Raw genomic sequence first — 22,933 nt, forward strand, 5'->3', positions numbered from 1 at the left:
ACATTTAACACAAAAATTGTTATACAGTATTAATTATTAAAACAATTTCACATTTCATAAAAAGAATAATAAACAATATCCACAAGGAGACATCATAAAGCCCTTTTGTCCAACAGCAGATTACAGAATCACAGCATGGCTGAGGTTGCAAGAGGCCTCTGGATGTCATCCCACCCAATGCCATGCACAAGCAGGGTGACATAGAGCCAGCTGTCCAAGATCATGTTCTGATGGTTTTTCAATATTTCCAAGAGGGGAAACTCTTCCTGGGCAACCACTACCAATCCTTGCTCACCCTCACAGTAAAAAAAAAAAGTTTCCTGCTGTTCAGAGGGAGACTCCTGTGTTCCTGGTTGTGCCCATTGCCTCTGCTCCTGTCAATGTGCTCTAGTGAAATGAGCTGAAACTTTGCCACTTTGTTTCCCTCCTCCCACACTTCCCAAATCTGTCTTCCTTCCCGCCAATTTCTAAAATGCCAGTAGTTCATGATGATCCCCATATTTGTTTGTGTAAGCAATCATTTGTCCTTGTCACTCATTTCCTCTTGTCAAACCAACAGACTGTATCTTCCCTCTGCACTCCTGAGTAGTGTTTCACCTGAATCCCTTTCAGATAATTTTTCTCTCTTCCATCATAAAAATGAAGCTTCTTGCTCTCACCTTTAAGGTACTTCCAACACTCTTCAGACTATCATCTACTTGTTCTTTCACAAATGCAAGCTGTACCTATATTTTCTGCCCTCTTGCCAATAAACATGTCTAGACAATCAAGTGCAAAAATAAAAGATGTTTTAAACAGTGCTAAGTTGAAGACAAGGGAACAAAGATTTTAAACAAAGTTCAAACACAACACTCCATAAGTCTAAAATTAGCATGAATACTGAACTGAGGCCAGAAGTGTATCTCACCTTTACTGCCATTTTTGAGTCACGTTTATACAGAAGTTTTATTTTTTTTCCTTAATGTATAGCCCAGCCTCTTCTTTCCAACACACGAAATATCCTTATTTTTCTCTCAGAACTCTAACCTCTTCTAAACATAGGAGGAGAGGATAAAAGTCCAAAAAGCTGTGTGGGATACATAAAACAACACTTTCTCACCTCCACACCCTACTCCCTGCCTGTCACATCAGCTTGTTTACTAAGATAATTTATCTTTCATCATGGAATTTTGAACACTGTGATCAGCATTTCTGCTGTCTCTGTGAAGTGCCAGGATCTTTACAGTAGTGGAAAAATTTGAAAAAGAGAAGGCAAGTTTCACATATAAACCTGAAAATCAAAAGCAGTATTAGAAGAAAGCAGCTTCCAGGGAGGGAAGATGAGATAATGTGACTGAAGGGAGAAAAAAGGAATGGCAAAAAATGGAGTTTTACTAGCAATCATAGCCTCAAGCAGGCAGGAAGAACTTAAAGGCCTGACATGACAGGAAGCAAGCACATCAGATAGCCAGGGTGGCCAACATAAGCAGAAGAAAGACTTAAGTGGGCCAAGAAAGAAGGCACAGGTGTGTGTGAGCTCAGCAGAGCAGGGTGGAGAAACAAAGTTTTGAACCTGTGAAAAGAGTTATAATTTGCCAGCAGAGGAGCAAGAATCTATCAGCAAGGCAAAAGGTCAATCAGTTTATTCCTTGGAAAGGAATAGTAATTTGTTCTGGTCACTGTAAGCTGTGTGAGTTTCCATGTCCAGCCAGTGTCCCCAGGACAGTGCAGCTCCTCGAGTGAGCCAAACAGCACCACTGCTGCAGCTCCCACCCGGTGCTGTGCTGTGCTGTCTGATGGCTCTGGTCACCAGAGGCTGTGTGGGCTGCACACCTCAGACCACAGCTGCTCACTGTGACTTAGAAATGGCAGGTACCCACCCAGACTTCAGAAATAAAATTAAGACACTTCAGATAGATGGGAACACTCCTATTTGTGCTTCCCCCCCAACCCCTGTCCCAAGCAGCAGCTCCTCCGAGACACCCAAAGCAAGCAGAACACTTTGGGGAGCTACTGATGACAATGCTGATCTCACTCTCCCATGAGCCCTCTGGCAAGAGCTCCCTGGCAGGAACTACTGAATCTGTAAATAAAAGTGCTTTAGCCTCAAGGAAGGGACTAGGCTGATCTTCAACTTTTTTATTATACGCATTTTGTTCTTTATTATTACCTAATTCTGGTGTTCTGGATAACTATTTTCTAAAACTACACAAGAGCAGAAGTGTTGTAGACTGTACTTTAAGCCAAAAGGAAAACCCACTCAATGCTGTCCATACACTGTCTGAACTTTTTTTTTTAAAACGAGGATCAAGAGTCAAGGGGACAACACAACTAAATACAGTATTCAGCATTTTTCATATAATTTCGTGTAGCTTTTCCTTCTCAATCTACTGTTTTTTCTCCACAGTACTTTTGAGTGTTTCTTTTGAATGTGAGGCAGTTGGCATTTCTCTCTGAAAGGAGGACTTGATCCACCATCTCAATCTGCCAGCTTGGGTCCCCTACATAGTTATTTGCTCTGGGGTGCGAATCTGGGAGAGGAAACACAGCAGGTCAGGCTGCTTCCAATGTGATTTCAACTCCAGTTCCCTTTCTCTGGCAGCTAAAATTTATATTATTCAACAATGACTGCTAATAGAGTCTCTACTGATTTTCTTGTCCCATTACACTCTTGACATAACGCTCCCCTTCAGTTGGTTTCAAACTATGATTGCTCTTGTGACTGCTCCTCTTCCCCACATTCTGTATTTCCCTTCCTAAAAGGGAATCAACCAAAGCAACCATTCAAAGGAAAAAAAAAAAAATCACCTAATCATAGCTGATGTTGCTTTTTTACATTTCACTATGAAGAAGTTACAAGAAGTCAGTCTGTTACTTTCCCTCATTCCCATTTCATGCACTGAATTTAATACAAAGATTAATATTTCTTGGGTTTTTGGCCTGGGAGCTTGTTCTCAGGCTGCAACGATTTTTGAATTCCAATTCTCCACCAGTAGGAAATTAGGATTTCTTGAATTCAGAGGGGGATAAAACCCATAAATATTAATATCCAATATTAATGGATTTGGTGCTCATATACAGGAGAAATGAAGGCTGCATAAGCAGACAGATATCATACTCAGACTGAGAGCACTGCTGCAGCAAGCCACAGCAGAATTTACTCCAAACACACAGAAAACCTGACATCTCAGGACTCAGGACATTGTAAATAATAATCACTTGATAATTTTGAAAAAAATTACTGCAGTGATGTACGGACACAAAACTGACAAGCTATGTAAGGCAAGGTCCGGGCAAAGGCAAAGACTGAGATTCCTCTAAATCTGGAATCCAGCTCCAATATCCAACCACACTCATGGTTTTTTTTCCTCCCCTCTAATCTCAATTTCCTGTTCTGACTCGTGTCCATGACCTCCAGTCCAATTACCACACACTTTCAAAGCCTGGCTTTATTGTTCCTACACCCTCCCATTAAGTAGATTAAACTATAAGACGATCACCCCACAGCTTCCTCTTCTCCAGGCTGAACAACTCCAGGACCCTCAGATCCAGTGCTCCAGTCCCCTGAGCGAGCTGGGAGCTCTCCACTGGACTGGCTCCAAAATGTTAATGTTCCTTGCACTGGAGAGCCCAAAACTGGACATGGCACTCCAAATGCAAGTGTCTCACAAATGCCAAATGTATCCCAATAAAGGCGGGGAATACCAGTGGGATTTGAATGAAAAGCTTTGGTAAATGATTTCTCAAGGAAGTACTGAAGATTTAGTACATAACTTCTTTTTTCCTTCTTTCCCGCCCCCTCTCTTTTGCAAAAACTTTTTTTTCAACTGACCTGGTTTCTCTTGGGATTGTATCATTGATGACACTCCATATCTTTCCTTAGCATAATCCTAAAATGGAGGTGAGAAACATATATCAAAGAAGCACACACAAAAAACCTGAACAAAATCATCACAAAGTTAACTGAGGGAATACAAAATAATTAGCTATATTAAAAAACATGTATTTTGGACTCATATGAAGTACACAAGGGAGAGAAGACAATTGTGCTCCAGAAGAAAAATATAATTTCAACAGCAACCATGCAGGAGGGTCATTACTCATTACACAGAAAGTTGGTGTGATTACCTCTACAAAGAGCCTACTCCTGAAAAAAAATTTAAGTCCTATGTAAGTAGATACATTAAATATTTCCTTCCCATATTCAGGAATACCGAGAAATCCAGCAGAATGCGTGTAATTGTCACAGCACAACGGAGCTTGACAATTAACAAAATCTGCCAAGTAAAGCACAGAGGAAGGTAGCATTTTCACCAAAAATATCACAATTCTGGTTTTCCAACTAAGCTCATGCATTTCCAAATAAAAACCCCTTGGTTTCTTTATTTTATTCTACTCAATATATGAACCAAAGTTCCTACTAAGCACTTCATTTGGGAAGGGTCTTTTTGCTTGTCTGCTTTTGATGAATTGTGGCGTATTCATAACTTTAGGGAAGCCCTCAGCTTAGAATTCATTATTGCTGATGCAACAATCAGCAAGAATTACTTTATAACAAAATGAACTGCTGCTCACTGTTAGTATTTTTTTCTTCTTGAAGAAACACAGGCCTACAATTTTTCAGAACTGCTGTGAGATCTTCACGTACAAGTCAGAAGCACCTGGCAGGCCAGCAGGAGCCCCTGCTGGGGAGGGGCAGCCCAGACGTTTATTGGGGGCACAGCTCCTCAGGGAATCCCAGGCTGGGCCCGGCGAAGGAGGGAGTGGGGAGACAGGCAGGGTGAAGCCAAAGGCAGCTGTGCCGCCGGGCTCGGCCAAACCCCGCCTGGGCCCAGCCCCCCAACCCCGGGGAGCCTCGACAACGCGCCCGCCGCGTTCCCTGCGGAGACCCACATCAGCCGCCGACGAGTCCTCGCTCTCCGGGCGGCGGTCCTGGCCCTGCCCGCGGCCGGCGGCGCTCGGCATCTTGCAGCGGCCGGCGCGTCCCTCACGGCCCCTCAGGTCCCTCACGGCACAGCGCCGCACGCTCCACGCCGCTTCCGCGCGCCCGCTTCTCGCGAGAGCGCCGCGCCTGCCCTGCCCCGCCCGCCGCCGGCCGAGCGTATCGCGAGAGCTGCCCCGGCACGCGCTGTCCGCTGCCCTCCGCCCTCAGCGCGGCGCGCGCTCCCCCGCGGTGCCCTCAGGGCGGGCTGAGGGCGGTCCGGCTTTCCCGCGGCTTTCCCGCCCGCCCGGCGGGGCTGGGGCACTGTCCGCCGCTCCCTGCTCCCCTCACGGCGGGCTGAGGGCGGTGCAGCTTCCCCGCCCTCCCCGCAGAGCCGCTCCCTGCTCCCCTCAGAAGCCGTTCTTTCAGAGAGCTGCTACCGTCCTAGAGAGTCTCAGTGCCTCCAACCGTGATGCTGATGCTGAGGCGAATGCTGCGGAGCTGGGCAGGGCAGGGCTGAGGCAGGGTGGGTTTGGCCCTGGCTCGCCCTGCTCCACAGCCCGTCACGCTGTGGCCCGAGGTAACATCACAGAATCATAGAATTGTTAGGGTTGGAAGGGTCCTCTGGAGATCACTCAGTCCAATCCCCCTGCCAAGGCAGGGTCACCTGGAGCAGGGGACACAGGAACGTGTCTAGGTGGCTTTGGAATGTCTCCAGAGAGGAGACTCCTTAACCTCCCTAGGCAGCTGTTCAGCTGTGCCACCGTCAACGTAAAGAAGGTCTCCCTTGTGTTGAGATCAAACTTGGCTTTTTAGTTTATGGCCAGTGCTCCTCGTCCTACTGCTGGGCACCACTGAAAAGAGTCTGGCACCATCCTCTTGGCACCCTCCTTGAAGATATTTATATGCATAGAAATAAACATGTTGGACTGTGAGGTGGCCAGCTAATAAGTGGAGCCAAATTGAAATGCGTTTTTCTATCTCGTTGGCAAACGTGGCTTCCCAGTGCTTACCCTGGTAGCAGTTCTGAGCCCTTGCCCAATCGCCTTGTTTATAATTAGCTGTTTGTTAGTTAGCTACAAGTAGGGCTGGTAGTTTTGAGAGTATGAGCAATAGTGCAAATGCAGGTGTTTCCCTCCAGCTGGGTGCTTGAAGCAATGCTACAGTGCTGAGCCAGGGCTGGCTGCAGGTGCCAGCTTTGAAATGACAGAAATCAAAGCTGGATGCAGCTGGCAAATCTATAGATTCAGAGAATGTTTATTTTGTGCAGGGTGAGAAAGAGTTAGTGGTCCTGATTTAAATTCTAGTTTTGAATTTTCACATTTGACTAACTAATCCCTCTTGCGGTATCGATTAGAGTTCTTCATTTCCTGTCCTACAGTTGTTTATTTTGCAGCACTTTGTCCTGCACTGGTTCAACATCTCTTCTCATGGGAATCCCCTTGCAAAGTTCCCCTTCTGCCTCTGTCTCAGAGAATTATCACTTCACCATGAGACCGCACAGCTTTCACAAAACCCTTTCTTCTCATGCACTGTTGCAAAGAATTAAGATTCAGTGACAGAGAAGGCAAATCACTGTCAGTTTTCATTCCTCACCACGAGAAACGAAGTTCTGATGGTGAGTTATTGTGTACTGTGCTTAAATGCTAATGTAACAGTAACAAAGCATGTGGATTTCTCATAGAGATGTGTCAGTTGTGTCTCTTGTTACCTGCCGTGTAGAACCACTGCTGAACCTGAACCTGAGCTAACAGACAGATGCAAATCTCGTGCCTCACCACGGAGCAGACGGTACCGTCTGCACGACACAGTGCTCTGTAATTCTTTGCATTTCACCGACTTTGCTGTGTAATTCAATCAAAAGAAACCAGCCCTGTAATCCTTATCTCTACGCTGGGAGCCTTCCAGTGGTGAATAGTATGAGTATTTCCTCTGGGGCTAATAACCTGAAGGTGGTTCTGAAGGAAAAACCCTTTTAATACAATGAGGGTGTTAACTGAAAACAAAATATGGCCATTTAAAGGGCATTGTGGCTAATTATTCCATTACCAAACTTCCAGGAGAAGCATTTTGCAAAGTTCATGCTCTCGGGTCATTTGTCCAAGCTCTCTTTGTCTTCCTGTGCAGAAATGAGTTTTCTGAGCAAAAGAGTGTAATACACTGAAGATAGAAAAATAAATTAAGAATAACTCAGTATTTAGTAAAATAAACCCCTCAAAATTCTCCACTTAGCTTGGGCCTGCAGCAAAAATTATTTCCCATCTCCATCTGACTATATTTATTCCAAATCTGTGAAGAACACAAACCACCACATGCAGGCGATGCAGCTCATCTGCCGCACCTTCTGTTTCAGTGCACCGCTATTGAAAGCCGTGCGATAGGAGCAGTACCTGGGTGAACCTGGGAGGGATAAGTGCGGGCAGAGCCGGAGCCGAGCCCGGGTGGGAGGCGGAGGGGCTGGAGAGGAGCGGCCAGCGCTGTCCCCCGGGGCCTGGCCCAGGATTAGCACATGGAAATGACATCACCCACAGCCAATCGGGGGGCCCCGGGGGTGCAGCTGGATGGAGGCCATACTCCACTTAAGTAACAAGACATGACATACCATGTGCTAATGCTAAATAATTTATCCCTCAGGCATATAGTGAATTGCAAAGCCAAGCTGAGGCCTGGTCAACAGTTTGTAGTTTAAATTAAAATTGGCTTTTCCATCTTCAAGGGAGGGAGGGGGTTGTCAACTGTTGTGATGAAAAGTGGAATGCAGAAATCTCTTTTTTCTCTTCACTTCACTTCTTTCTCCTGTTACAAATTGATTTTATCAAAACACTTTTCAGTGTTATTATAGGACAGAAAATCATAGAGGAAGGTTTAAGACATTGGGAATAATTATGTCCAATATATCCTTGAAACTTAGTCATTAGCACCTGTAATATCCCAAAGCAAAGCTATTCCAAGATTTAGTTATAAGCGTTTCAAATTACAAATGTTATGTGGGCGTTTCCATTGCAGAGCCATAAATTTGTCTCGTTAGGAATCCGGAGGCATTTGCTGCTGCTCAGGCTGAAGCTCAGGCCCAGCCTGTGTCAGGATGCTGGGAGCCTCCAGCACACGTAGCGGGGTGTGATGTTAAACCGCAGCAGTTGCTGATGGCTGCTGAAACAATGTAGCCTTTCCAACTCAGCTTGGCCAAACCTTGGACATTTGTTGAAATAATGAGCTGATTTTACTTAGATATGCTAAACAACATTTTCAGTGAAACCACAAGAAGCTGAAAGTAATCAGCATTTTCCATTACCTGTCCTTACATAGCATCTTACAGTAATGGTGGCTCAAATATTCTTCAATCTTCTGGTGTACTATTGGCCAGGAAATCAAAAGTTGCAACATGCGCTGTGTTGGTGGGAAGGAGATAGGAATTTAAATTATTTTAGGAGAAGAAATTATAAGGACATCTGCCCTATGGAATAAGTCAGAACATATTTACCTGGTCTCTACTTGTTTGGCAAGTTAAAACCTAGAGACCATGAAGTGGTACAGAGATAAAAAGAGCATGTGGAAAAAAATACAAAACAAATTGGTAGTGTCTCAGAAGGGTCTTCAGGGAATTCAGCTCTATTGCCACAATAGCACACTTTTCCGTGTGCAATTACTTGTTGTCATGGAAATGGATTTTGAAGATTTCTCCTATTTTGGATGCTGCAAAGCATGCTTAATTTAATTAAGAGGTTGCCTTTGATTTTTTCCTTTCCATATTTGTTTGCTTATCTAGGTTCTTGTATGATTGTCAGGCCAGTATCCAAGTTTGCCTTAGATAAGAAAAAGAAAAAAACATGCCACTGAAAAAAATGCAGCAGCAGCTAAAATGTTAATATATTATTTACTTTGTAAGTTATGTAAGTTCATTCTGTGCCTTCTGTGATAGGGAAAGCTCTTCTATTAATAATTTCAACCTTGGCAAAAATTTATTTTTGTAATTGATCATTCTTTTTTTGCTGAAACATTTGTACAATGAGTAACAAAGCCTTTGCATCTAAATCCAAGTAGGAACAGAATTTGGCAAATCTAATTCCTTCCTGGATTTTCGCAGCTCTACTTCCTTTAGGAAGTTTTTAGTCAATGGGAAACAAAGGCTTATTGAAAGGATTAAAGTTGCAACTATTCTCTTTGTTTTAGAGCTTCAGTCACGGTTTTCCTCTAGTAAACAACATTTGCAATTAATAAAACTTCTAAAAAAACAGGAACTTTGGGGAAGTACGTGCTTATGATAAGCAGCAGGATTTCTTTTGACAGAACTCTATACAAAGGTGTAGTCTTTTTAAGTTAAGACAATGATAACAATTGAGTTTCTCAAAGCATTTTGAAAGTGTTCCTTTTGATAAACACAAGACAACATGCTCTGCAGCCAGGGATGGGCAATACATTTAAATAGAATATATCTTGTCAACAGTTTTTGTGTTCCAAAATTATTTTCAATATCTGCAAACAGCTCACATTTCATATCATGCATAAACCCAATAGTCATGTCTTACATGATGAAATATCTGTGTGCATTGGACATACAGTGCTGCATATATTAATGAATTACTATCAATAAATTGTTTCTTGTTTCCTTTATATGATGCTTGGCAAAGGCATTTGGATAGCAGTTATCTGTGCATGAATAAGAACACATGGAATATTTGATCTCTATAATTTATTTTTACTGTTTTTTATGTCATGAAATACACACATTTTCATGTTTATGTCAGCCATATTTCTCTTACTCACTTTATGTATTTAGTCCCAGGGAATTCTCTCCTGACAGAGGGAAACTGAGGGAAACATGGTAACTTTGATGATGGCCCTCCCTGGAGGGCAGTGTGGAGCTGCCAGATGATTGGGATAGGCTGGCACAAGGGATTTTTCAGGAACAGCTCAGCTATTGTTCTCACCCAAGTGTCCAGTTCTTTTTCTGGGGTGGCTGATGTCCAAAGGGTGCTGAAAACAGCAAAGTGGAGCATAAAGGGACTGCAGTTCTGGCTGGGCCCTTAAGCACAAGGACATTGTTCTTTCTTAAATGACATTTCTCATTTACCAAATCCCTCTTAAGCCATTGTCCTTCTGATGATAATTTTTACACTTTTATCTCGCTTGTAGGCAGATTTTTTCTTTTAGATTTTGTCAGCTAAGTGTTCCATATCCTTGCTAACCTCTAACCCAGAGTCAACTTTTGTTGAAGTTATAAACCTTTAGAAACAGAAGGTTTTGATGGGAATTCTGACTCAGACTCTGGTTCAGCAGCAGTGCTCTGTTATCAGTAGATGTGAGTCAGGCACCAACACTAAATCTGATCTTTGAGATTGCCCATTAAATGCTCTTTGTTGCTGTCTGAAACAAACAAGAAGCAGAGACGAGTCATCTAAATGATTAAATGTGTCACAGAGGATGTTAAATGCTATTTTTGAGACATTTGCCTACAGCAGTTGTGAACTATTTTGTAAACAAAGTGTGTTATTGATCAAGGGCGCTCCGTCAGACATTCTGTATACATCCATTGGCTCAGACTGTGAAGACAGTCACACAGAAGTTTGTAGTTTGGTGTAAGTGGACAGACTGATTCCTAGAGGAAATAAGCGTTAGCATGAGAACAACAGCTGAACTGAAATCCCATAAGCCAGGAAAAACAGCTACACAATTACACTAACAGGTGGTTGGTTTCAAAACAAATTTCAAGGTCTGACAGCTCAGTGCACCTGCTTTGAGTAGATTTCTTTTAAGACTTGGGTTTGGCATGAACCATTGATAAAAAACGTAGTTCTTTGTGTCTGAGAAAAGTCATCATTACCATAGAGTGATGATAAACTGCTAAGGCTCTCTAAAAGTTGTTCTTAGCCAGAAGGTAATGTGGGTCATTCTGCACACTCTGTCATTAGAGTTCAAGCTTCTCTCTCAGACCTGCCAGGCAAACACCACAAACCTCTCCTTCTGTAAGCTGAGATAATTTCATTCATTAGAGTGCTGTGATTTGAATTAGGTGTGACTTCAGCATTTGCATTCACCACCATATGAAAATGCAAATTTTATTTGATAGGGGATTTTGACAAGATATTCAGCAAATTCTGAGTGTCTATTATATATTATATAATTGATGTACTCTGAATAATTGTAAAGGTCATACTCTTCTATATTTCTTTTAATTGCTGACATTTTATTTGGGGAGATGTTTTTCTTTGCTTATGTTTGTTCTCAGCTTATAGATATTTTTCATGAAATTTGGACAAAGGAAGGATTGTAATTTTCATTTTGGAGAAACAATCAAAACAAGTTTTTATCATTCAAATGTCTGTACTGGTAGTCCTTTATGGATGGCTCCCAAATGTCAGTAAGAAATAGGATAAATCTAAAATTTGATCAGAACAGATTGATAAATGTGGCTTTTGGGGTTGAAGTTACTTAGTTTCTACAGAATTGAAATGGCATTTTCAGAATGGTCTAAATACTTGGGAATTCAAGTTCCTCTAATTTTCAGGCAGAGGGATTACACAGAGTGCCAAGTTCATCACATCTCTGTAAGATCAGGGCCTTCACCTTGAACAACTCTGCAAATCTAATATGTGAGGTATTTATGTGATGCAATCCTGAGTTCTGGCAATGTGTGGAGTTTCATTTTCTTCCAAAGGCAGTAAGAAGAATATGATCCAAATTTTCAACTCCGAGCAACTAGTGTGATTAAAGGATATGCAGCCTACATGCAGACTTACAGCCTAGTATCATGCTGGGGACACCAGTATGATATGCACACTACACAAGCTGCAGCCACTCTTCACTGCTGTACTTCCTTTCTCCTCTTGTCTGTTGAGCAAAACTTGTAGATATTTATAAATTTTATGGTGTTCAAAGTTGTGGGGAGTGCATACAGAACTGCTAGTGTAGCTCTGTAGTACAACTGTGGGTCTTTCCCCTCTCCATTTTGTTGTTTTTAAAGACAATCATTAACCTGCAATCTCCCATCTCCTTTTAATGAATGAAAATCCAAATCTACATAATAACAGGTTTTTGTTTTAACTGTCATTCATTCAGAATGTCTAAATACATTACCTGGCAGCAGTGGTGGTTGCTTTTTTTCTGAAAATTCTGTTTCTCAGCTCTTGATAAATTACTCTTTTTACTGGATTGCAGAGGATGCTCCTGCTAATTTTCCTTGGCTGCTGTATATGATTTGACTATGTGACTGTCAAGGTCTGTCTGTTAGATTTTCAAATTTTGGTAGTTACATTCTGGATTTCATGATCTGTAGACTTGAACCCATCTAACTGGAAAATAAGACAGTAAAGATACTAAATTACACCTTGTGAAATATATTTCAAATGTCCACCTTTCAATTTGCTGTGTTAGTTGCAGGTTTGCAGTGTTTTTTCCTTTGTTGTTTGTAGTTATTCAGTTAACAGACTGGCATGCCTTTTTTTTTTTTTGCTGTTGTCAACTTGAGACAGACACTAGCACAAAGCTGAAACTTCATCTGCCTTCCCTGAGGAGGAAGAGTTAGCAAAACTGAGCTTCAGGTTCAAGAACTGGGTACAAGCTTTTAGCATTTAAAGGATCAAGATACAGAAAAAACCCGCACATCATGTGGATGAAGAATCTGAGGATCTACAAATTTCCCCTTGTGAATACCTAACAGTGAGCCAGTCTTTTCTGCCATGGAGCTAGGAGAGACTGGCTGTTCCCAGAGCTGTCTGACAGGTCAGCTTCTGTGGTGACCTGCATATACACCTAAGTTCAGTGTGAAGCCACACTCTCAGACTGAACTACTCCTACAATGCACCACTGTCCATTCCAGACAAAGTCATCCAGGTCACCAAGCTCTGGTGTTTGTTTACCTGGTGGTCTTCCTTGAAACACAGTGAGAAATGCTCAGGTGAGCATACAGCAGAGATAAGGGTTAGAAATTTCCTCTGATAAGGGTTTGCTTCCTCTGAAGTGACTGTGATGGAGAGCTGGGGAAGAACTAGTGGGCAATAACTTGTAGGGTACAGCTGTTTGCAATGGCATGTTTGGCTGTAGTGTGAATTATCCTAAGATGTGCACTTGGATTTCCTGCAATTGGAGAAAGGCACTGTGCTCACAGCACTGTTGTGATTAACACTTTCTGTACCTGGTATTAAAGCTGCTCAGAGTTGTGTTCTACTCTGCTACATCAGTAGATTTCAACCTGCTAAAGAGTGACTCTTTTGCTTTCTTAGAATATGGCTCTAAGCTTTTCAGAAGGCCAGGACATTCAAGGACTTAGCTTTGAGTGCTTTCCTTGGAGACCTGACTGTTGAAGAGTGCTCAGATTTAAATTGAAAGATTTGACCCACTTTGGAGGGGAAGAAGAATAAGTAGAATTGGGAGTGGGAAGGTCACCATTAACAGCACATGAACTACTTCTTAACAAGCTTTTAAAATGGCTTTATTTCTTCCTCTCCTAGTGCTGTAAACATGACAAGCCAAAGGAAGACCTTAGAAAACAACTCAAGGAAGCTGCGAAGGCTGTTCAGAAAGAAGCCAGCTGGATTGGTTAGTGTCAAACACATTTTCTCATAGTTGTGGTGGATTGATTTCTCCACATTTCTCAGTAGATACACATGACATATTTTGAATGATACAGTGAAGCAAGTGAGGATATTCTCATACAGAAAGTTCACTTTTTTAATGCTTAACAATAGGCTGCGTTCTATGTGGAGTTTTCCTAAATCCCTGGTAAATAGACACCTGCTTGATCCAAGGTTGAAGAGAAAAGGAAAGTTTTAATACATTATTTTTTCATTTAGAGTTTGGTTACCAGACTTTCTGTTAAAAGGCTCATTTTTCTTGGTTTTGGCACAATTACTAAAGCAAGCACATTTGGCAATTAATTGAGAAATATGTGGGTTTTTTAGAAATGTCAGAATTCTGAACCTCATTCTTAGGAGACTGTATAGTTTAGAGGGAATGTTGCTAGTGGTTTGTGATATTTTATATTTGAAGAATCAAGGGATGGGATAATACTGACAAGTCATAGGTTAAGCTTCTTAGTGAGAATAAGTTTGTAGATAGCAAATCTCTTATCATGGAATCATCTAGCTCTTCTTAGTTTCTGATGACTAAAAAAATCTATTGGCACTGGGATGTATGGTTGATGAATGCAAGGGATATATCTATGTCTGTAATTTGAAGTAACCATCATGTTTTTCCAGAGAACCCATTACCAAGGTCACTGTAATGCCACAATCTCTGTTCCTTCCTTCCTAATTGTGGATGAGTAGAAGGATGAGTTGCTCACACGGCACACAGTGGCCAGGGTGGTCTGCACAAGCATTTGCACTGTGTGCAGTGCACTGTGGGAAGACTTGATATTTCCTGGCTCCCCAATTGCTTTCATTTTCCTTCTGTTCCTCCACTGGACAGCCCATGTCAGCCCCCACAGTGTATTAAATCCTGCTTGCAGACAAACATGATCATTTGGTACCTGTCGAGGCATCGCAGTAGGGGCAGGTGTTCCTCTCACTGTGTTCTGCCTCTTGATTCTACCACCAGATTTAATCTCTCTCCCTCAGTATTTCACTGCCTCCCATATGAAATCTAAGAGACATCTCTAATGTAAATCAAAGGAAGTTTTCTTTTCCTGTTATGTCTCCAAGAGCCCAATTCTCCTTGCACACACTAACTCCAATTTGTAAATAGTAACTCTGTCTCTGTGGTTGGGTGGGTTATTGAACTACATTTCTCATTCTGCCCTTCAATTTTATTTTCACAAAAGGAATCCATGGCTCTTTACAGGAATCAAGGGAAGGTTTTGCTGTAATGTGTTTTGCAAGCTGAAATATTTCTGACAGTGAAAACAAAATTCTCATTTCTGTTAAGGGCTTAGTTACATTTAGAATATCATTTTATCCAGAGCAATTTACTCAGTTCGGAGGGAAATTTGAATTCTGAGGTGATATTAAATGAAATTTAAGTCACAGGTATGCACAGCATGAACTAAAGGAAATGGTTCCTTATGGGATGCAGCAAAACAGAGCAGGTAGGAAGAAGGAGAAAGCTGATTTTGCAAAGACAATACAAAGGAAAACCTTTTGTGTAAACAGTTTAACAAACAAGAATAATAATAGCAACAGAGACATAAATGTGACAAACAAGAAAGGATTAAAAAAATATAGCTAGTTATGCTGGCTGAATTGATGGAGCTAAAATTGCCTTTGTATGATCTACTCTTGTGTACTTTAAAAACACATTAAACAACAAAAATTAGGAAAATGCCTAATTAACTGGTTTTGACTTTGAATGTTTGATCTGTGAAATGTCTTTGTTTCAAGTATTTATTTGTTTGTGATGATATCCACAAGTGGTGACTGCTTTCTTCCTACACAATTTCTATTCACTACAACTAAAGAGGGATGGGACACTCCAAACATTTGTGTTTGGAGTAAGAAAATAAGTTGCACATGCAAAGAGAACAGATTGTCTGTGATTGCTGTGTCTATCCCAGTGGGTCTATATGAAGCTGTCAGCCTTTGTAAATTATAAATGTCATATAGCTTTTTCTAGAGTGGGTTGAATAACATCCTAAATTGTGGTCTAATGATAAAAGTTAAAGCTGTAAACTGAGGTTGACATAGAATCACAAAGGAAAATAATCTCATTTTAACTGGCTCTGTAGGTGGTACAGTGTTCTACAGAATCACTGAGCCATTACTTGCTCTCTAATTGTCCTTCATTTTCCTGCGCTGAGAAGCTATTAGTGCAGGATATAAATTGTGTCTGTACTGGATTTCTGCAGCTAACTGGTAAGGAATCAAATTTTTAATTTGTCACATAGAGCTCCCCAAACACCCCTAGAACTTCTGACAATAAATCCTGCTAAAACCTAAGGAGTTTGGAGTCGCCCATCTGAGAGACAGTGTTGGTAATTTAAAGGCTTTTTGGCTGATTTCAACTCCAGGACCCATTTTCTTTGCAGTATACTGCTTCAAGCTAATGGATTTGTAATTAGTGGGGAAGCCAAATTCATAAGGCTGCTCACTATTTAAAGTATCACAGTGCAAGCTTAAGAGGCAGTTCATTACAGCAATAATACTTCTTTGTCTTCACTGCAGTTACAAAAAGTGATTTTTACATGTTGTGCTTATTTGACTCGAGTGAAGCCATGGTCCCATCATGAATCCTGTAGCTTTCTTCTGTTCTGCTTTGTTTGTCATGAGCCACTTTCTACTTAGGTGGTTAATTGTAGGTTTGCTTTGGAAGCGGGTTGGTTCTGGCATATTGTCTCAAAAGCAGTGGCCTTAAACTGAACAGGATATAGTCTGGAATAATTTGAAATCCTATTGCTTCCCATAATCTTAAAAAAGCTTATATAATATGACATGAACTCTGAAGAGAGAAACTGAGAGCTCTGAGGATGAGTGGGAAGAAAAGCTTTATGTCCAGAGCAAATGATTTATCTTCATGTCTCCATTTCCAAAACCACCTCCAAACAGGATCAAAATGATCCCTAGGATTTGCTGTAGCTATTAGAGTCAGTGTTTTAGTTTGCTGTAATTTTTCATTGGATAGCAGAAAATGTATATGATGTATTTATAAAATTCTTATTCTTTTTTCCTTCATTGTGATCTTTTCCTAGTCTCAGTTGAGTTTTTTCTTTCTCTCCTTACTCCTGTATCTCCTTCTAGAAGTTCTCCCAATTTTCTGAGTTTCTTTCTCAGGAATATTCTCAGCCAAAAGTTCTCCATGGCATAAAATTCAATAGATTATTTAATTTTTCTTCTTCCCTTCATAGTCTTCATATGTTTAGGCAGCTTGGAGAGGTATTGCATTTGAACATATGCATCATTGGTGAAGATCTGTGTGTGTACAATTGCAAGCAGAATTGGCTTCAAGTCTGCTCCAAAAGGAAATTGAGTAGGATCCTGCTATTCCGACTTGTTTCCCTTTCCAGCAGCAATGAGCTGAATCAGAAGGGAACTAATGAATTCTGGTCGATTTCCTTCAGCGCACCAAAGCTCTTTAAACACATACTGAAGAAGGGAAATGAAGTAGGATTAGTCCATTTCCCTTTGAAGCCAGCTGTGTGTTCACAGTGCATGTACTGGAACATTATTTCACTTGCCATTTTCTGGCTGTGGGCCAAACTGTAGTATCATCTTGAACTGATGCAGGATCCAAAAATACATAGAAAAACACATGGACTGCCTCTGGACAATAAGTAAGAAGTTAATGTCTATATGGCAAATTGGCTTGTGTTTTTATTCTTTAGTTCTTTACCTTTTTGGCAAGGGATCACCTAATTATTTTTATTATTATTTTTTCAGCAGCTTTGCCATAGCCAGAAGCAATTCTGGGGCCTTATTTTCCCCTTCAGATTGACTTCAAATGCAAGTGTGAATTTTTAATGTAATATTAAGACACTTTGTTGTTTCTTTATTGCTGTTGTGTTTCTGAGGGAGAAAAGTCCCACATGTTTCATCTTATACAGAGCATTTGGGGAAGAGGGATGTTTGAGGAGTTGTGTAACACTGAAAGTTGTGCGTGTGACTCATGCAAGTACTAACTATTGTTGTGCCTGTGTATAGCACCTTTCTTTCCAGAAGGTCTTAAAACATTTTGTAAATAATGTGGTGATTTCCTAGTGTGTGACACTCAGGGGCTGAAGAAAGGACTCTTCTACTACAAAAGGATGAGACTTTTCCAGTGCATTTGAGTTTACTGTTGCTGCCACACAGTTGAACAGTTCTGATTTTTTTGTGTAGGAGATAAGCAAAAGATAAGAAAAAGATAGGCAGAACCTTATCCACAGCACTATACACATTAAGTACACTGGAGTGAAAAGTGTCTGCTATCCCCTAAGTATTGTGCCATTGGGAAAAAATGGAACATTTGGGCTGGAACCCTTCTTCTACAGGGCTATTGGATCTCTGTGTCTTGCAGGGTCTTTCTTACAATGTGTTCAGTGAAAGTAACCCTGGCCTTATTTCTTACAGGGCATCTGTGATTTACATCTTTTCCCATGCCACTGTTTAATTCCAGTACACTTCTGAAGGCACAAACTAAGTTGGCAAATGTGCTGCTCTGTGGCATAAAGGAGGTGAACCAGGCATTTACTGGTGCAGCAGTGGCAGCTGGAGGTTATGCTTTGTCACAGTTGTGTTGATGTAGCTATGCTGGAAGAAATCTGTAGTATTGTGCTGACTCCAGGGATCAGTGGATAAGGGTTCTTGGCTGCCCTTAAAGTAGATGTGCTAACCAAATTAGGGATTTGTAAATTAGGGCTGGGACCTCAGACTTGATCCAGAAGTGAGGGGAGGATTGGTGGAATACCCAGAGCACCAGAGCAATATTAGACTCTGTCAGGCTGAATACAGTGAGGTTCTCTGAGGTTCAGGTTTGCTTGCAGGTTGAGTGAGCTGCTGAGTTGGTTCCACGACTGACAAAAGGCAACTAGCATTAGCAACCTTCCTATGAAAAACATGCTAACAGGAAATTTAGGAAGTTAGCAGTAGATGTAAGGAAACTTGCCTCTTATCTGACTGCTGTTTTTCACCTCATGATAATACTGTCTGTAAGAGACAGTGGAGAATTGTGATTGCAAGGCTGAGTTCAAACCACAAAATCTGAATACTTATGGGCCTGCCCTTTGAGAAGATTAGGCAGTTCAAAACTAAGTCCATGGATAAAGCAGTGATCTTTCTTCAGGCTGGGGAAAAACCAAAGGAATTTCTTAGTTTGCTGTTCTTTGTTCCCAGGAAAGCACGGTGAAAGGAGGGAAAATAAGGAAGGCTAAACTTGCATTCCCTAAAGAGGCCTTTAAAAAAACCCAAACAACCAGGCAATAAAGAGTCAGGTAGGAAAAGATGAATGGCCTTGAGAATTTACATGCAAAACTGCCCTTGTGGGAGAGCTACAGGGAAGCTTAACAGGTCTCCATAAGTGCTATTAACTCAGCCAAAAGCTAACAGAAAGTTGTCAGTATTCTACAAGCCCAGGGAGAAGTCCCAAACTCATGCATGCAGATTAGACATGCATGACTTCTGGGGGCCCTCAGATGGAAGGGGATGCACCCGATCAGGAGAGCGGGGAAAAACAAACAACAACAAAAAAAAGTGCAGATAATTCAGTACTCCCTAACCCTCAACTCTGGAGATGTTCCCTTTTGTATCGAGCACAAGAGAGGTAGAAATTAGGCCACAGCATCACTGGAGCAGACGGGCACGCTCTGTCTGCGCCGCAGCAGCATGTGCTTCTTTTCAGGGAGTTGCCTGGCAACGGAATGCTGTCCGCCCGAGTGACTGCAGGAGCCCATTGAAACCCTCCGACGGGCAGGGCAAGGAGAAAAAGGACGAGAGGAAGGAGGAGGGGGAGAGTGAGCTCACCAGTTTAGAAATTTCTGGCAGCGAAGCCAGGACACCAAGAATGAGACAGGCAAAGCGGAGAAAAGCTCTTGCTATTCAAGAGTAAATCTTTCCGTACAAGTCTAATTTTATTTCATACGTGTCAGAGAGAGGGATCTAATTTCGTTGGTTTTAAAGGACGTGTGAGGATGGTCACACCCAAAGAATATATTGTTTCTAATACATAGACTATCCAAGCTTCTGAGAGACAAAAGGTGCTTGTGGAAAGCAGAATGCACGTTCACAACCTTGCTGCAGGTAGTGAAAGGCTCCTCCAAATGCACCCATTCCCTTGAACCCCACACCAGGTGATGGCTCTGAGCTCCTGTGCATCCAGGGACAGGACATGGGAGCTCTCTAAGACGTCATTAAATGCTGTGCTGGGGACCAAATCTATTCTGGTGACCAACAATTAGATTGCAGCGTTCTGCCAAATGACTGATTCCTGTTAGTGTGGGAATTAGTTAAATATCACTTCATCTGGGATTTTAAAGATCCTAAGGGAGTCAAGTGTTTAACTCTCACTGAATTTCAATGGCATATCTCCCTGGGAAAATTAATGAGCTGAGTCCTAAGGAGCCTTGCTGTTTTCAATAGAGCTAAATGTATTGTTTGTTGTCCAAGTCTCTTTTTCCTTTCATATATACATGCAGAGTATCCATTTTTACATGCAGAAACATTTGTCAGAAATTTCATTTGGTAACAGTTTGGAAATTTGGAGTGCTTGCTTTTATGGAACAAGCTTTCAAATCATTCCACTTAAATTCTACTGTGAGGGTTGTGAAGCAAATAGTTGTGAAGACAGACATCTTGACCAATTGAAGAGTTAGCAGATCTCTAAATGAAATGGTTAATTCTCTCAGAAGTCAAGATCAGACTCAGGAAATGAGCACCAAACCAGCCTTCACTGGAGGCTCTTTCAATATGCTTTCCCAGTGAAAACTCAAGCCCTGGAGAAAATAATGGAATTAGTTAAATATTCAAACAGGAAATGCTGTATTAAATCAGACCAATATTCCATTTGATATGAAGCCAGTTTTTGACAGTTACCAGAAGCACAGGAAAGGATATTAGGAATAATTTTGAAAAGGATTGCCTGTAAAGGGTATCTCTTAAACTGTAATCTCTTGGTGGTAGGATTACTTTTTAAAATGTAAATGTTAAAGAAAATATATGTCAGTATGATTGGTCATTGTAAGAACTCTGGAAGGGCAGTAAGTCCTTACAGACAACTGTATATATTGTGTAATTTTGAATTATTTTTTCAGAATGAACAATTTCTATGGTGCATACTATCAGGAGCTATGCTCACACTCAGTTGTCCAATCTTCTTTGGTTTTCCTCTAGGTATGCATGGCAATCCAGCTAGTAGTATGGGTGTGCTTAATAAATTCAAAGTAATTGGACAGGTGTTATTGTACCTGAGACTGGTGAGGTGTTAGGGATTGAATATACTCTCCAAGAATATGGATTTGTTGTCATACTGTCCCTGTTGTGTGAAGGCCACTGTTCTTCAGCAACCAACCATTTTTGAACTTCAGGTACTAACAGACAGAGGTAGAACCAGCATGGATCATTTCTCAATTGAATAATTGGTTCTGTGGTGACAGCAGAAGAAACTCTCTTTTTGAAAAGATATGCCAAGAATTGGGAATAATATCTACATGAGAAAAAACTATAATAAAATAAAATCTAGATAGAGAAAATAATTTTGTTTTTTTGGAAACTAGGACATAAATTACTGAGTTTTGTTATATTTTAATAACTGTTGGGATCTTTTGAGAAATGAGTTAGAATGGGGAGAATTAACTATCCAAGTAAGGGATGGTTGTGACAGCTACAGCTGTAGCTTATAGGGTACTGAAAGAAAGAAATCTTTTGGGATCAAACATCCTGTGTGCTCTCCCTATGACATGTATACTTTAATTTAAAAGTGCAGTCTTCTGAGATATTTTTTAGATTCTATGTTGCTGCTGTCATCAAGCATATCATTCCTATTATTCTCAGTTCACTGGGTTGTGCAAGAAACAGTTTTTCCCCAAAGCCCAGGAAATGAGCCATGTTGATTGTTCATCAGAGAATACAACTGAAGTTTAGCTTTGTGTTGGACTGCAAGAGTATTTTCTGTAATCAAAAACTGTGTATCCATTCTATGTTTGAAAGTAGGATTAGAAGTTCCCAGGTTTTCCAGGATATGTAATTATTTCAGCCATTCTGATACAATAAGGCTGGGCTCAGTCGTTGCTTTTCTCTTATCAGATTTGCCATACTCTGCAATACAATAAACGCCCACACAAAAAACAATGTTAAAATAAGGTTAAGGTGAGGACATATACTCACAAAGGAAGGAAGTTCTGAAATACTGTTTTCATTAAAATCTTCACTCAACAAGTAGAATGTTACGAAAGATGAAGGGTCTGTGGCTGAGGACTGAAAGTATCCTAAATTTTTTGCAACTGTGGTATGATCTTTATCGTACAAAATGATTCTTCAGTGATCTGACCCATCTTGATACTCCCATCCACTATCAAAATGCATGAAAAGTTATTGCACTCGATTAGTTGCAGTACTTAGTGCTGTATTTTTATGCATCAGTAGTTTTTTTCTTTGATATCTACAGACAGCATTCAGAACTGAGAGCCTGTGTTCCATTCTGAATTTCTCTGCTTTTCAGAAACATCCTCTGGTCATCCTGTTCTGCATCTGAAGCTCTGAAATGGCAGCTGTGGTACCTGATTTGAAACCTGTGCTGTCAATTGTTGCTCTTTTACATTGAGCTATTTAGTCTTGTTGAGACATTTCCAAGCACATTTACTCAATTTCACTTGGACATCACAAAAACTGCTTTTGATACAAATCTTGTTCACGTTGATGAGGTTTCCGTAGATTCCACAAATATGATTTGACACCTAGATTTTTTTCTTGATTGACTTCCTCTTATGCTTGTCTTCATTTTGTCATGGTATTATTTCTACATATCATTTAACATTCACCTAGATTAGTTTGAGGAATTTTGTGCTGTTTTGTCTGAGATTACTTTGCTGGAAAGTCGCAGCATATTTGAGCTGCTATATCATATGCCGGTGGCAAAATATTATAAAAAATGTACATAATAACTTTCAATATATTTTTCCCATTGTATTTTCTATCAAGAAGCAGAATTTTTCAATTAATTTAATACAGTCATCCAGTAAGTATACTTTGATGCTAAAATAGTCACCTGGTAATAAATATACATCAAGCAAAAGCTACAGTTTGCTAATAATGAGATTGTATGGAAGTACCATGAGGAAACTGTAATGGCTGTACCAGCATCAAAAACTCACACCTCTTGCAAATGTTCTGTGCCCTTAAATGAACAATGAACAAAAATAGGTGGTTCTTCCCTGTGAGGGTGGTGAGGCCCTGGCACAGGTTGCCCAGAGAAGCTGTGGATGCCCCAGGCTGGATGGGGCCCTGGGTGGTCTGATCTAGTGGAAGGTGTCCCAGCCCAGGGCAGGGGGTTGAAACGAGATGAGCTTTAAGGTCCTTTCCAAACCAAGCCATTCTATGATGCCAAGATTGTATAGGAGACAAATTATGAACTGTATTAAAACAATTTCTGTTGCTCTTGGATGTTTTTATTCTGCAATAAAAATGTCCATATGAAGAG

The 22,933-nt window shown here is 40.9% G+C and overlaps 1 protein-coding gene and 1 long non-coding RNA gene across 3 annotated transcripts in view; one reads left to right on the plus strand and one right to left on the minus strand.

Annotated features, from left to right (window-relative positions):
* The window catches only part of DARS1 (aspartyl-tRNA synthetase 1), a 37,462-nt gene extending 32,422 nt beyond the window's left edge, over nucleotides 1–5,040 (minus strand). The window contains exons 1-2 of the mRNA XM_085067123.1: nucleotides 4,873–5,040; nucleotides 3,812–3,869 (exon numbers count right to left, since the gene is read on the minus strand). Of these exons, the coding sequence (XP_084923249.1) occupies nucleotides 3,812–3,869; nucleotides 4,873–4,944 (130 nt within the window). The 5' untranslated portion in view covers nucleotides 4,945–5,040. The remainder of the gene's footprint in view (nucleotides 1–3,811; nucleotides 3,870–4,872) is intronic.
* A 92-nt stretch (nucleotides 5,041–5,132) lies between these two features.
* The window catches only part of LOC146434914 (uncharacterized), a 74,574-nt gene continuing 56,773 nt past the window's right edge, over nucleotides 5,133–22,933 (plus strand). For both annotated transcript variants that reach the window (XR_014853536.1, XR_014853537.1), the window contains exons 1-2: nucleotides 5,133–5,480; nucleotides 13,348–13,435. This is a non-coding gene — a long non-coding RNA (uncharacterized LOC146434914). The remainder of the gene's footprint in view (nucleotides 5,481–13,347; nucleotides 13,436–22,933) is intronic.

The sequence above is a fragment of the Lichenostomus cassidix genome, chromosome 7 (assembly GCF_008360975.1).
Source record: "Lichenostomus cassidix isolate B80296 chromosome 7, HeHo_3.0, whole genome shotgun sequence".
Taxonomy (NCBI): Eukaryota; Metazoa; Chordata; class Aves; order Passeriformes; family Meliphagidae; genus Lichenostomus; species Lichenostomus cassidix.